At 45.6% G+C, this 15,717-nt stretch overlaps 1 protein-coding gene across 4 annotated transcripts in view; it reads right to left on the bottom strand.

Moving 5' to 3' along the window:
* Positions 1–1,951: 1,951 nt before the first annotated feature.
* LOC309518053 (asialoglycoprotein receptor 1-like) overlaps positions 1,952–15,717 on the bottom strand; it is a 35,846-nt gene continuing 22,080 nt past the window's right edge. For all 4 annotated transcript variants that reach the window (XM_082197854.1, XM_082197857.1, XM_082197856.1 and 1 more), the window contains 6 exons: positions 15,405–15,500; positions 15,032–15,103; positions 11,758–11,844; positions 11,291–11,442; positions 8,465–8,571; positions 1,952–5,564 (listed from right to left, as the gene is read on the bottom strand). In XM_082197854.1, coding sequence (XP_082053980.1) covers positions 5,414–5,564; positions 8,465–8,571; positions 11,291–11,442; positions 11,758–11,844; positions 15,032–15,103; positions 15,405–15,500 — 665 coding nt within the window. In that variant the 3' untranslated portion in view covers positions 1,952–5,413. The remainder of the gene's footprint in view (positions 5,565–8,464; positions 8,572–11,290; positions 11,443–11,757; positions 11,845–15,031; positions 15,104–15,404; positions 15,501–15,717) is intronic.

Genomic DNA, 15,717 nt, shown 5'->3' with positions numbered 1-15,717 from the left:
CTACCAGGAAAGGCAATCAGATAAGGCATTATCAGATAACCTGGCAGACAGGGTAAAAACAAGGCACTCGGATTTCTGTTGTAGACAGCCTTTTCTGTGATGTAAATATGATGTTTGTGGGGGCTGGTCTTGGGATACACCCCTTCTGCGATCCATGTATGATGTGGTCTTGAGTTCCAAGGAAGGCAATTTAAAATGTCTATATAAGAAGGACACTGACAATATATTCAAGAAGGACACTGACAATATATTCAAGAAGGACACTAACAAACTGGAACGTGTCCAGAGGAGGGCAACCAAAATGGTCAAAGGCCTGGAAACGATGCCTTATGAGGAACGGCTAAGGGAGCTGGGCATGTTTAGCCTGGAGAAGAGGAGGTTAAGGGGTGATATGATAGCCATGTTCCAATATATAAAAGGATGTCACATAGAGGAGGGAGAAAGGTTGTTTTCTGCTGCTCCAGAGAAGCGGACACGGAGCAATGGATCCAAACTACAAGAAAGAAGATTCCACCTAAACATTAGGAAGAACTTCCTGACAGTAAGAGCTGTTTGACAGTGGAATTTGCTGCCAGGGAGTGTGGTGGAGTCTCCTACTTTGGAGGTCTTTAAGCAGAGGCTTGACAACCATATGTCAGGAGTGCTCTGATGGTGTTTCCTGCTTGGCAGGGGGTTGGACTCGATGGCCCTTGTGGTCTCTTCCAACTCTAGGATTCTATGATTCTATATAAGGGCAGGCACACCTTTGTTCGGGGTCCTGTGAGCACCCTGTTGCCACAGATCAATAAAGATCAGGCTTACTAGCTGCTTTGCTTCTCAATATTCTCTGGTTGGCCTCTGTTATTTTCTCCTACCAATAGGGAACCCACATAAGGACTCTATATGGGCTCTTGGATACCCCATAAGGGAAAAAAGGGCAGATTTTGTTTACAACCCCCTGAGATGGGATCCTGCTCTCCCTCCCCCCCCCCCCCAAGGAAAGCCGCAAGGCCAAAGGGATGAACACAGCCGTGGGGGTGGTCTGGGAGGGGTGGTCAAGGCAGGACACAAACCCAGATGCCTGACCATTTGTAGGGTGGCACCCATTTCCAAGCTGGCACCCTATAAACGTTTGGGACTACGACTCCCGTCAGCTTCCAGAAGGAAGCCCAGAATTGGACCAGGGGCCGATCTAGTCCAGCATTCTGTTCTGCAATAGGAATTTTGAGGTCTTAGATATATGTTCCATGTTCATAAATGTACCAACCAAGCACGTAAATAGATCAGCACAGGAAGACCGACCAGAAACCATTTTTTATTCCCAAACTGACCAAATGTTTTCTCTGCAAAGTCAAAGGAAAATGGAAAAGCCTCCCCATTGTCTCCTCCTTCACAAATCCTGTCTTAAGGGTATGTCTGTGTTATGAACAGGGTGAGCCTATGACCTGGCTCAGGAACTAAGTATTTGTCATTACAAAAGACTGGCCAGGCTCCCCAGGGTATCCAATCAAGTGACCATTAGCAGGTAGCCTGCCAGACAGGAGATAATGCGCTCAGATTTCTGCTGTAGACCGCCTTTTCTGTGATGTATGTATGATGTTTCTGGGGGTGGTCTTGAGCTCCAGGGCAGGGAATTTAAAATGTCTATATAAGGGCAGGCGCACCTTGGTTCTGGGTTCCTCCTCCCTCCTGCGTGTGGTGAGCAAGGACCCTGTTGCAACAGATCAATAAAGATCAGGCTTACGAACTGCTTTGCTTCTCAATATTCTCTGGTTGGCCTCTGTTATTTTTTCCTGCCAATAGGGAACCTACGTAAGGACTCTTCACGGGCTCTTGGATACCCCATAAGGGAAAAGGAGTAGTTTGTTTTTTCCTTACAACATTATTTTTAATGACAGTTTATAAATATTCTTATGAATAGATACAATAAAGGCAACTGACCCATGTCTGAAGAAAGGCAAACAAACATTCCTTTTGGAAGATAATCTCATCATGCTTTATTTGTTTTCGTAAAAGATACAGTTGATTTCCTGTGTAGGTTTGTTTATTTTCATTTATCTATTGCATAAAATCAAACAGAACTCGGTTGTAAGATTAAAAAAAGCATTTATTTAGGTTCATAACTTGTAGATTTTCCGCCTCAGACCTGCCTCATCTCTGTTATTCTGTCTTCACAACAAGATATATTTTCTGTTTTATGTATTAAAAGGGATGAGGGAAAGTCAGGTCTCTGCCTAATGGTGAACGCACAGGATTGCCTTGGTCTTGTGTGAATCTTCCCCAGTCGGAAAGCCCATGAACATTCCATGACACGCGCAAGCCCCTCGGCCAATAGCGGGCCAGGAAATGCAGGCGGTCAATGGCGGCCAGGTCCAATTTAATTCTAGCAGAAACGGCAAATCTCGCTAAAGAACCAATCGCTCATGGTACAAAATTCATGGGTATTTTCGACGACGCAAAATTCTGTCAAAAGAATTGGTTTCGCATATGATCTTGGCAGTAACTGCAACTCGGTAAAAAAAGAAATAACAATTTTAACACAACTCATTCTGGGGCAGGGCGAAAATGTGGGGGGGATTACATGCAATTTGAGGTTTCGACAAGAACTAGAACTTCCAGGCACTTTATATGATTTGATTTGTGTTTCTACAGAATGAGGCTGCATTTTAATGTTGTTTTCTAATCTTGTTTTTAAGTTGTATTTTAATCAATTGTTTTTATAGCTGGTGTTAGCCGCCCTGAGCCCGGTCTTGGCTGGGGAGGGCGGGGTATAAATAAGACTAATGCTAATAATAAAGTTTTATTTATATCCCCCCCTCCCAGCCGAAGCCGGGCTCAGAGCGGCTAACAACAATAAAAGTAAGACAGTTTACATAAAATTGCAATCAATTAATTGAAATACGTTCTAAAATCAATTCATTCTAAAATCAATTCAGAATCAAATTAATGGCAACCATTGGGCCATCTGTGAGGAGGGGGTCAGACTGTGCCCTGGCCAAAGGCCAGGCGGAACAGCTCTGTCTTGCAGGCCCTGCGGGAAGATGTCAAGTCCCGCAGGCCCCTGATCTCTTGGGACAGAGTGTTCCACCAGATCGGGGCCACAGCCGAAAAGGCCCTGGCTCTGGTCGAGGCCAGCCTAACCTCCCTGTGGCCCGGGACCTCCAGGATGTTTTTATTTGAAGACCGTAAGGTCCTCCGTTGGACATACCAGGTCCCGTAGGTACATGGGTCCTAAGCCGTATAAAAGCCCAACCATGACTTCTCCATCTTCAGTTACAATGAGGACTAGTAGGGTGATCAATCAAAGGCTTTTCCCGGACAAGGTGACCGGCAAGGAGGAACTTAAAGGAGGATAAAGCGGTTGGTTGCGGCATGGAAGCATAAATAAATCAAATGTAAAGAAAAAGGAATGTACCTTTTATCATATGTGGTGGCCGTGTAAGGCAGGCATAGGCAAAGTCCGGCCCTCCAGATGTTTGGGACTACAATTCCCATCATCCCTAGCTCACAGGACCAGCGGTCAGGGATGATGGGAATTGTAGCCCCGAACATCTGGAGGGCCGGACTTTGCCTATGCCTGGCGTAAGGTAATTAAAGCTTTCTGGGAGATGATATATAATGAAATGATTTTTTTAAAAAAATGAAATAGACTGTTAAAAAACCAGAAACTTTTTTATTAGGAATTATAGGTACCGATATACCAAAGGAGCAGAAAGGACTTTTTATATATGGGACAATAGCCGCTCAGATGCTACTAGCCCAGAGATGGAAAGAAGAATGGCAAGAGAGGAATGTCAAGTGAAGCTGATGAACTACAAAGGTGACTGGAAAACTCAGGAAACAAGAAGACCAGAACTTTTAATAAAAATGGGGAAAAAATACAAGCTGAGGACCTTAAGGTCCATGAATAATTATAGATTAGAGGTCCAGGGCCCTAAGGAAGCCAGACTATCCTCCGCCAGGGCCTTCTCAGTGGTGGCTCCGACCTGGTGGAATGCTCCGTCCCAGGAGACCAGGGCCCTGCAGGATTTAACCTCCTTCCGCAGGGCCTGTAAGACAGAGCTATTCCGCCTGCTCTTTAATTCGAATCCAGCCTGATCTTTTATTCCTCTTCCTTCCCTTTTTATGAAGATCACCCGCTCTGGGATCCCACTGCTAATTCTCCCCTGGTCTCCTCGCTGGCCCAAGTAGGACCAATTCAGCCAGCTAGCCCTGGGGATTATCTAATGCTTATTTCCCCTGAACTGATTTTGGAATTTTATTGTCATTCATGTTTTTATATTGTATTTTATGCTGCTTTTATAATTAAGTGTTTTAAATTTGTTGTTAGCCGCCCTGAGCCTGGTTTTTGAACCGGGAAGGGTGGGGTATAAATAAAAAATTATTATTATTATTATTATTATTATTATTATTATTATTATTATTTAGGAGACCCCTGCAAGCAGATGGAAACACTAGCAGGATTTTAATTTCCCTTGTAGTATAACAATTACCATGGATAATATGGATTGATATAAAATATAGATTATGGAATAATATGCAGTTATAAAAGTTGAGAACGAGATCCACGGAGGGTGGGGGAAGTATTGAGATTCAGAGATTGAGATATATTTGGCTTGTTTAAATTTTCTATTTGAAATGATTTCCAAAAAAGAGAGCATAAATACAACTAGAAAAGAAATCACTTTTATGGAACTCTCCGTGCCAGAGTGACAGAACTAGGTTTTGTGGAGGGAACCTTCCTGTTTCCTCTATTCATTTATATTTAAAGATTCTTTATTACAAAACAATTTACATAGAACATCAACAAAACGACAGACAACATAAACAGACCATAGACACTGACTAACAACACATCATTTGACATTATGTACCCTTTAACTTCCAATTCACCTCATTGGGCTTTTTATATCTTACTAATCTATAGGCAACTTCATTTTTATTATTCTTTCCCATTAATTATCAGTAGAAATTTTCACTTTATAATTTCCTTAAACTCCAATCCTAATCTCCAGTCCTAATCTGTCAGGAGATTTGTGTAATTACAGTACTTTTAAAGATATCCTTTAAACGTTATCCAATCTTTACTAAATTTCCGGCCGGAATTTCCTCTTATTCTCCCAGTCATCCTTGCAAGTTCCGAATATTCTATCGTCTTTGCTTGCCAATCAGTTTTTGTACAGATGACATCGCCTTTCCAATTTTTATGCTATCAAAATCCTTGCCGCTGTGTACATAAAGAGGGTTCTGTGGGGTTTTTTGTAGATCAGTGGACATAATACCTAACAAAAAGGCTTCAGGGTGTGTGTGTGTTTTTCGAAATGAGAATTTGAAGATCTTTTTGAGTTCCTTGTATGTTATGTCCCCAAATTCTCTTATCTTGGTGCAGTACCACCACATGTGCATAAAGGTACCAAATTCCTTCCCGTTTCCCCTAGAGGCCCAGCTCCATCTCGCACATCCAAGAGAACCGGCGAGAGCAGTGGTTGTCGTTCCAAAGGCCGTTGGAAACAGCCTGGACACAGTCCTCTCCGCCTCCCAGTCCGTGGCCGTACCAGTGGTCTGGCTGACCTTCATCCCAGTCCCTAAAACAACAGAACGGAAAAATCCATCATTTGCAGTGTTCTTGAAAGGAGGGATGGGGAAGACATTTAATGCGTCGTTATATCGACGTTACGATATATGATATACAATACGATACGATATCTTTATTGTCATTGTCCCATACAGAACAATGAAATTGAAAAACTACATAAAACATTCAAAAACCCCTAAAAACTCTGAAACCCCATTTTAAAATACACCATACTATACTATAAAATACACGATACTATAGAGATGTTGTTCTCCGATTTAGGTAAAAAAAGGTAAAGGTAAAAGATCTCTGTGTGGGAATGTTCAGGAAGGCAGGAGAGGATATATTGTTTATTACTATTCTTCCTAACGTGTGCTAGGGACGCGGGTGATCTAGGGTTTGCCGATCAGAAGGTTGGCGGTTTGAATCCCCGCAATGACGGGGTGAGCTCCCGTTGCTCGGTCCCTGCTTCTGCCAACCTAGCAGTTCAAAAGCACACCAGTGCAAGTAGATAAAGAGGTACCGCTCCGGTGGGAAGGTGAACAGCATTTCCGTGTGCTGCTCTGGTTCGCCAGAAGCGGTTTAGTCATGCTGGCCACATGGCCCGGAAGCTATATGCTGGCTCCCTTGGCCAGTAAAATGAGATGAGCGCCGCAACCCCAGAGTCGTCCATGACTGGACCTAATGGTCAGGGGTCCCTTTACCTTTACCTTTAACTTGTGCTAGCAAGTTTTTTTACTTAGAGTTTTACAGTCACGCTTGGACTACTGCCATGCGCTCTACGTGGGGCTACCTTTGAAGGTGACCCAGAAACTACAACTAATCCAGAATGCGGCAGCTAGACTGGGGACTGGGAGCAGCCGCTGAGACCACAAAGACCTACATTGGCTCCCAGTACGTTTCCGAGCACAATCCAAAGTGTTGGTTCTGACCTTGAAAGCCCTAAATGGTCTCAAAGACCCAGTATCCTTGAAGGAGCGGCTCCACCCCCATCGTAACAACAGTAAAAATAACACAGTTTACATAAAATCACAATCAATTAATTGGAATACATTCTAAAATCAATTAATTTTAAAATCAATTCAAAATCAAATTGATGGCAACCATTGGGCTAGAGTTCTATGAGGATTACCGAAGGAGGGGGTCTGGCTGTGCCTTGGCCAAAGGCCTGGTGGAACAGCTCTGTCTTGTGGAAAGATGTCAAGTCCCGCAGGGCCCTAGTCTCTTGTGGTAGAGCGTTCCACCAGATCGGGGCCACAGCCGAAAAAGCCCTGGCTCTGGTTGAGGCCAGCCTAACCTCCCTGTGGCCCGGGACCTCCAGGATGTTTTTGTTTGAAGACCATAAGGTCCTCCGTGGGACATACCAGGAGAGGCAGCCCCATAGGTACGAGACTTCACCCCCAAAAGTACACAAATACATTTTTCTCCTGAGACAGAAGGATTCCGGCATTAATTATTAGTGCCAAAACAGTCTAAGCAGCTTACGAGCGTGAGAATAAATTACACGGGCGTTAAAATCTCCGCATCCAGAATTTAAACGCACAATGCAAATTGCCTTTCTTGGAACACTCTGTAAAAGTGAGATATAGTCCTTCTTTCTTTCTTTCTTTCTTTCTTTCTTTCTTTCTTTCTCAACATAAGCTGAGCCCTGAGGCAGGATGCTGAGGATAGTGTGCATTAGGGCAGGGGGCTGGAGTCTGACTGGGGAGAGAGGGGCGGTGGTTTGTGGGGAACTGCGCTGGCCAGGAGGCAATAATCAGGGGTTGGGGGAAGTTTCAGAGCAGGAGGGTGGAGGGGTTGGAAGAAGAGGCAGGCCAGGAAAGTGTAGGACCTGGCGCTGCCCAGCTTCTCCTGAACCAGAGGCAGAATGAAAAGTAAAGAGCAGAGGACTTTTCCAGGAGGGCGTCGTCTCCGGCTGCAGGAACACAGCCCGACAGGAGAAGGTATATAAACTGGCAGAATGGGAATCATCCCCTGTTGCTGCAACTTTGCCATAAAGCACAGAGCTGGGAATAGCCGCCATATGCTAGATTGGTGTGCTGCAGAAGTAATAATAATAATAATAATAATAATAATAATAATAATAATAATAATGTGTATCTGAAGAAGTGTGCATGTACACGAAAGCTCATACCAAGAACTAACTTAGTTGGTCTTTAAGGTGCTACTGGAAGGAATTTTTTTATAATAATAATAATAATAATAATAATAATAATAATAATAATAATAATAATTTATTTATACTAATAATTATTTATTTATTATTTATTTCCACAGCCACTCTGGGTGGCTTCCAACAAAGATTAAAAATTGAATGTTATCTTTGGCGTTTCCGAGCACAATTCAAAGTGTTGGTGCTGACCTTGAAAGCCCTAAACAGCCTCAGAGGCCCAGTAGACCTGAAGGAGCGTCTCCACCCCCATCGTCCAGCTCCGAGGGCCTTCTGGCGTTTCCCTCACTGTGAGAAGCCAAGTTACAGGGAACCAGGCAGAGGGCCTTCTCGGTGGTGGCACCCGCCCTGTGGAACTCCCTCCCACCAGATGTCAAAGAGAAAAATAACTACCAAACTTTTAGAAGACATCTGAAGGCAGCCCTGTTTAGGGAAGCTTTTACTGTATTTTAATATTTTGTTGGAAGCCGACCAAAGTGGCTAGGGAAACCCAGCCAGATGGGCGGGGTATAAATAATAAATTATTAGTATTAGTATTATTAGTATTATTGGCACTTTCTCACAGAGTCTTGCTGGTCAAGCCTCGTGTGTATTTTATTAATCAGAGTCCAATCATTCCTTGCTTTTGGGACGCAATTCTTCCTTGCTTTTGGGGGATTTCTTTAGCTGCAATGACAGCACTGCAGAGGGTTGGGTGGAGTGGGAAACAGCCGCGTCTGTGCATGGGGCATCAAACTCACTCTTGCTGGAGCATGTAAGAAGTCCCGTCCACCCACTTCCAGACTCCCGTGACGTCCGTCAGGCCGATCCACATGTCACCGGACCTCCAGCGCTGACTCACGAATCTCTGGAGGGGGGGAGGAAACGTCGCTGCATGTCAAAGAGCAAGCAGGCAATAAATCACACCGTTCAAAGTCAGAGTTAACCCTTTATTAGTGAGAACAGGGCTGGATTTGGGTTTGACGAAGCCCTAAGCCACTGAAGGGCATGGGGCCCTTTCTATGTCCAGCTGTCCTTTGCCAACAACAAATTGACGCAGTTTTTGTGTGTTGAATATATGGTATATGGTCATTTATGGACCTCATAGGTATCTCAAGCCATTTGCCCATGTTGCCCTGCAACCAGTCCATGCAGAATGTAGGCACCCTATATATAAAAAGGAGCAAACCAGGGATATTTTAGGGAGCAGGCCAGCAGGCGGGGCCCACGACTTACATCACAGGAGAATAAAAAGTAAAGATAAAGGTATCCCCTGACCATTACGTCCAGTCGCGGACGACTCCATTGTCTTTTGCTTACCTGTGTTAAGGGCTTAGTGTCTGAATAGGGTGAGCCTAGATTCAGGAATTAAAGCATTAACCATCACAAAAGAATGGCCAGGCTGCGCAGGTAAAGCAATCAGGGACCATTATCAGGTACCCTGGCAGACAGGATTTCCGCTGTAAACTGCTTCCTTCTGTGATTAGGTATGATGTTTTTGTGGGATGTGAAACACAAGAGCAGTCAATTACTCTTGGGCATTGTTGGCCAGAAAGTGTTAAAGAAGGACAGAACTTTTTTTATGTACGCAACAACAGCAGCAAGAATACTTATCGCAAGATATTGGAAGACACAAGATTTGCCCACACTGGAAGAGTGGCAGACGCAACTGATAGACTATATGGAGCTGGCCGAAATGACTGGCAGAATCCAAGACTTGGGAGAAGAGACAATGGAAGAGGACTGGAAAAAGTTTAAAGACTATTTACAAAAACAATATAAACTGTATGAATGATAAGAAATTGCACGATTGAAAACAACATGGCACCAGCAATTTACTTGAAAGATATATGAGACTAAGTGATGTTTATGAAAAAGATGAAATTTGAAGTAATATTATGTTGAAACTAAGCTGATAAGTATTTGATAAGTATTTGACAAAAATTATTTGAAGTTTGAGACATAATATTGGAGAAGTACAAAATAAGAATTGAAATAAGGTAATAAATTGCTGATTATAACTCTAGTACCGAGAACGCAGTGAAGGGAGATGTGAGGAAGTCCAGTTAGTTTTGGAAAAATATGTTATGAACAGTTAGGATTTTCTTTATTCTATGTCTATGTTTCTGTCTATTTATGTTTCTTGTTGTTTGTTATTTTTTGGTGAAGGTATTGTATATGTTTGGTGACTTTTCTTTGTTTGAAACTTGCAATAAAATTTTTTCTAAAAAAAAAAAAAAGAGCAGTCAATTACAACATTCCTAGAGTGTACATGTTTAGACATGGGGAGGGATGTTTGTCCAGCCAGCAGGTAAACTTCCTGGGACAGACTTCCTCCGCATGTGACTAGAGGTGGGTGTGGCCTCACCTGTGCAGGTAATGATAAAAGTACAGGGCAGGGGCAGCCACCTCTCTCTTACTCTCTTCCATCGAACAAGCAACCTCTGCTAAGCTAAAGATGCCCTCTTGGCTCCCAGCCAAGAGAGGAGAAAGGGACTATCTTCTTATAAGATAGAATCCAAATGTATATTACTTCACTAAGTTTAAGTCTGCCTTCTGGGATCTGATTGTGAACAGAATGTGAGTAAACTCTTTTTATACTTTTGTATACTTTTGTGTCGTGTCTTCTATTTTAAGAGGGAATAAAGGGGAAATTACCAGAGTGATTATTATAGAGGCTTAAGCAAGCCTGAGCACACGCTGCCATTGCAAACTTAAATAAAGGGAAAATAAAAAATTTCCTTCCAGTAGCACCTTAAAGACCAACTAAGTTAGTTCTTGGTATGAGCTTTCGTGTGCAGACACACTTCTTCAGATACACTGAAACAGAAGTTGCCAGATCCTTCTATATAGTGAGAAGGTGGGGAGGGGTATTACTCAGAAGGGTGGTGGGAATGGGAGATTGGCAGATAGCTGAGATGAGCCTGTTGACGACTCTTAACGACTGCAATAGGTCTTACAGGAAAAGGCAAGGGGTGAGAAGGTGAAAAATGGCTTAGTCATGTATAATGAGATAAGAATCCAATGTCTTTGTTCAAACCAGGTCTCTCCATGGTTTTAAGTTTGGTAATGAGTTGCAATTCAGCAGCTTCTCTTTCCAGTCTATTTCTGAAATTCCTTTGTAGTAAAACAGCTACTTTGATATCTTGTATAGAATGTCCTGGGAGATTGAAGTGTTCCCCTACTGGTTTCTCTGTTTTGTGATTCTTGATGTCAGATTTATGTCCGTTTATTCTTTGGCGTAAGGTTTGGCCTGTTTGTCCAATATAGAGAGCTGAAGGACACTGTTGGCATTTGATGGCATACACAATGTTAGACGATGAGCAATTACATAGTCCTGAGATGGCCCCAACAACATCACACATACCATCTCGGTTTTTAGAAATCTTTGGGTAAAGGGTTGTTCAGTGAGGTGGGGGGAATTCATCTGAGTGAGAGCGGGCCCATCGGCAAAGAGGAAAAAGTGCTGTCGCGCCCATCTCAAGGACTGGCACGTCCCCAGGTGAACACAAGGACTTGACTCCCTTTCCCACCACCACCCCACCCTGGGACAGGCCTCCAAAACCCCCACCCCACCCCCCACCTACTTTCTCTTGCGGCGAGTTGATGACCACCAAGTGAGCCTCTTTCTTCTCGCAGTCCAGCTTCGCCTGGTTCCAAGAAGCCGTGTCCTGAGACATCCAGTAGCAGCTCTCCTCGAAATTCTTCCAGCCTTTTGGGCAGCACCCGGTTTTGCTCCCTATAGCGGACGGTGGAGGGGAGAGGAAAGGTTCGGGGAGTGGTTACCTGCTTGCAAGAGCTGCACCCGTAACCCCCCACCTCTGTGGGAGGCGGGAAATGTTTTCGGCACTGTTATAAGAAAAAACTGCTCCTTTTCCCCTTATGGGATATCCAAGAGTATAGCATGGGGAGGCAAGCTAAGGCCCCGGGGCAGGATCCGGCCCAATCGCCTTCTCAATCCGGCCTGCGGATGGTCCAGGAACCAGCGTGTTTTTACAGGAGTGGAATGTGTCCTTTTATTTAAAGGAGATGGAATTAATGTGTGATCCCTTACCGTTGCTCCTCATCTCCACTAGCTCACAGCGGAAAGCTCTCGAGTCTTGCTTTAAGTTGTCCAACTGGCCTTCGACTTGTTTCTTGACTGGAAGAAAAGACAGAGGATAAAGGAGTGTACTGCAAACGGACATAAATCTGACATCAAGAATCACAAAACAGAGAAACCAGTAGGAGAACACTTCAATCTCCCAGGACATTCTATACAAGATCTCAAAGTAGCTGTTTTACTACAAAGGAATTTCAGAAATAGACTGGAAAGAGAAGCTGCTGAATTGCAACTCATTACCAAACTTAAAACCATGGAGAGACCTGGTCTGAACAGAGACATTGGATTCTTATCTCATTATACATGACTAAGCCATTTCTCACCTTCTCACCCCTTGCCTTTTCCTGTAAGACCTATTGCAGTCGTTAAGAGTCGTCAACAGGCTCATCTCAGCTATCTGCCAATCTCCCATTCCCACCACCCTTCTGAGTAATACCCCTCCCCACCTTCTCACTATATAGAAGGATCTGGCAACTTCTGTTTCAGTGTATCTGAAGAAGTGTGCTTGCACACGAAAGCTCATACCAAGAACTAACTTAGTTGGTCTTTAAGGTGCTACTGGAAGGAATTTTTTTATTCTGCAAAGGGAGCGAGGGAGAGTCGCAGCTGGGCCCCTGAGCTGCACACTTTCCTCCAGGCCAAATCCTGAGCACCCTGAAGAAACCAGCGCCCCACCCAGGGCCGTCTTAAGCATTTGCGGTGCCGGGGAGCGGTGCTTGTAAAAAAAATATCTGCCTTTTTTCCCTTATGGGGTATCCAAGAGCCCGTATAGAGTCCTTACGTAGGTTCCCTGTTGGTAGGAGAAGATAGCAGAGGCCAAGCAGAGAATTTTGAGAAGCAAAGCAACTGGTAAGCCTGATCTTTCTTGATCTGTTGCAACAGGGTCCTCACTCACCACACGCAGGAGGGAGGAGGAACAATATAGACATTTTAATTCCCTGCCCTGGAGCTCAAGACCACCCCTACATACATCATACATACATCACAGAAGGGGTGTAACCTAAGACCACCCCCCCAGATACATCATACCTACATCACAGAAAAGGCGGTCTACAGCAGAAATCTGAGTGACTTGTTTATCTGACAGGTTACCTGCTTAATGATTGGATAGCCTGGGGAGCCTGGCCAGTCTTTTGTAATGATAAATACTTAGTTCCTGGGCCAGGTCACAGGCTCACACCCTATTCATACCTTAAATGTGCCCTTAAGACAGGATTTGTGAAGGAAAAAGACAATGGGGAGGTTTCCCACTTTGACCTTGCAAAGAAATAATTGAGGTCAATTTGTTCAGGACTTTTTATCTGTGGGGTTTTCAGACATGTGGTTTATATATTTATGTGCATGTTTGTTTGGTACATTTATGAACATGTATTGCATATCTATGGGGACGCGGGTGGCACTGTGGGTTAAACCACAGAGCCTAGGACTTGCCGATGAGAAGGTCGGCGGTTCGAATCCCCATGACGGGGTGAGCTCCCGTTGCTCGGTCCCTGCTCCTGCCAACCTAGCAGTTCGAAAGCACGCCAGTGCAAGTAGATAAATAGGTATCGCTCCGGTGGGAAGGTAAACGGCATTTCCGTGCGCTGCTCTGGTTCGCCAGAAGCGGCTTAGTCCTGCTGGCCACATGACCCGGAAGCTGTACGCCGGCTCCCTCAGCCAGTAAAGCGAGATGAGCGCCGCAACCCCAGAGTCGGCCACGACTGGACCTAATGGTCAGGGGTCCCTTTACCTTTATTACATATCTAAGACCTTAAAATGCTTATCGCAGCAGCAACTGAGCAAAGCCAGGTCCTTCATGTGAGCAGAATGCGCTGGGCGCTAATCCCAGGTGCGCAGTAGCTGCAGTGCTCTGACGGGCTCGGCTTTGCTCGGCAGCGGCTGTCGACTCTTCCCAATCTCAGACTCCAAATCTCGGCCCCAGACATCCGGCCTGGCGCCCCTGAGAGCCCGGCACCCAGGTGTCCCACACCCCTAACACCTGTGGGTAAGACGGCCCTGGGCCCACCAAACTCCCGAGCTAGCACAGCGGAGCCGCAGGTCTCTCGGCGAGATCTGAGGCCCGAGCAACTGTGCTGGTCATTGGGGGCTAATCAAGAGGTGAGGTCCGAGTCCAGTCTGAGGTCGATGGTGCGGTATGGAGGCTGTCCGTCAAAGCTGAAACGGGGTCCAAGGCAGGGAGTCGGGTGAGGTCAGGAACTCTGGCAGAAAGCAGGACAGGGTGCCAGCAGGAACAGGCTACCAACAATGTTGCTCCCACAACCTGGGACTGGGGCTGGCTGGCTTTTATCTGCCCCTAGGCATAGGGCTGCCCCGGTCCACAGGTGACTCGCCTCTCCTGGCCTGGAGGCGAGCACTCCTCCTGTGGGAACTTAGTTCCCTCCGCCTCTCTGCCCTGAGCCTCTGCAGCTCAGGAGAGGCTGGAGGGTTACTGGACCCAGAGGCAACCTCACCTTCCCCTGACGGGGCTGGGAGAGGAGCACCTGCAGGCAATGGGTCCTCCATCACCTCTGGAGCCAGAGCAGTCTCACCTGAGGACCCAGCACAGGTGAGGACCCTTCAGGCTCAAGCCCCAGCCCCGGCTCAGCTGGTTCTGGAGGCGGGGACTCCTGTGCAGACTGGGATTCCTCAGGTTCAGCCTCCAAGTCTGAATCCCAGGCCATCACAGCGACTCAGGTTCAGTAAAGGGCGCTTTGCTCTTCGCAGCAGCGCAGCTCAGGTCTTGCAAAGCGTCCGTTTGCCAGGCCTAAGGTCTGAGCTCCTGTGTGCTTTCCTCCCGCCCCTCGCCAACCAAGATTACAAAGCACCCTGTTGGAACCAGCCAGGTGCAAAGGAGCCATTGGAAAAATATATAGACACAAATAAAGTTGTTTTTCGACGGACGAAAGGATATATGATGTCTGACGTGATTGAGAATCGTGGAGCCAGGGACGGAGAATTTTAAAGCGTTAAAATCGAGATGTGGAAAATATGCAAACAAGAAGGAGAGGTAGGACTGAGAGGTGGTGAAGACTATGGGGAGCTCCGAAAAATCAACAATTATAATTTGGATTATAATTTGGTCTTTTTTTAATTTTAGTTTTTTATTTTTATTGGATTATGATTGGATATATTAATTGGATGTTTTTTATTGGAAAATCAATAAAAATGCTTTTTTTAAAAAGGAGACGGGTAAGGGGGTCTCGCACCCACAACACGTATTGCATGATCGTTCAGGGGGGGCACCCACCTTTCTCCATATTCGATACCTGGTCGTTCATCGTTTTCTCCAACGTGGCCAGTTTCGTTCTGGTGTCGTTCCCTGGAATCGGAAACACGGCGGCGATGTGAAAAACTACTTCCTGTTTGCGCTTCTTCTTCTTGCCTCCTCCCTCCCCAATCCTCTTTCCTTGTGTGTCGCGTCTTTCAGATCGGACGCCGAAGCACAGAGACCACCTTTGCAAGCTTTTTGGGAGAGCTTTTTGGTGGCTGACGTGCAGGGAGAAGGGCTTTGGTTGGAGGAAGGCAGCAGACCACTAAAAGGATGCCCAATGTCTCTGTGCAATCCGCTCTAACCACTGGGACTCAGCACCTCCTCCTGTTCCTCCCATCCCCTCACTTACTCTTCTCTTGGATGTTGCTGAGCCCTGCTTTCACTGTCAGGTTCAAACTCTTGAGAGCCTCCTTCGCCGCCCGTTGATCTCCGCTAAAACGAGCCCCTGGTGAGAGGCAGATGAAGAGCAAAATTTGAACTCGGATCTTTTCCTTTCACACACACCCACCCCTTCTTTCTTGGCATGGACGCTTGGCGCACGCACGTCTCCTGCTGGACACACTCCCTTCACCACAGTTTACAAACATAAGAACTGCAGAATCATAGAATTAGAATTAGACATCATGCGAAAGGCTGGGCTGGATGAATCCCTAGCCGGAATT

The sequence above is a fragment of the Podarcis vaucheri genome (genome assembly GCF_965113315.1).
Source record: "Podarcis vaucheri genome assembly, chromosome: 13".
In the NCBI taxonomy this organism is placed as follows: Eukaryota; Metazoa; Chordata; class Lepidosauria; order Squamata; family Lacertidae; genus Podarcis; species Podarcis vaucheri.
Note: the sequence above shows the minus strand (reverse complement) of the source record. Positions and strands in the feature narration are given on the sequence as shown.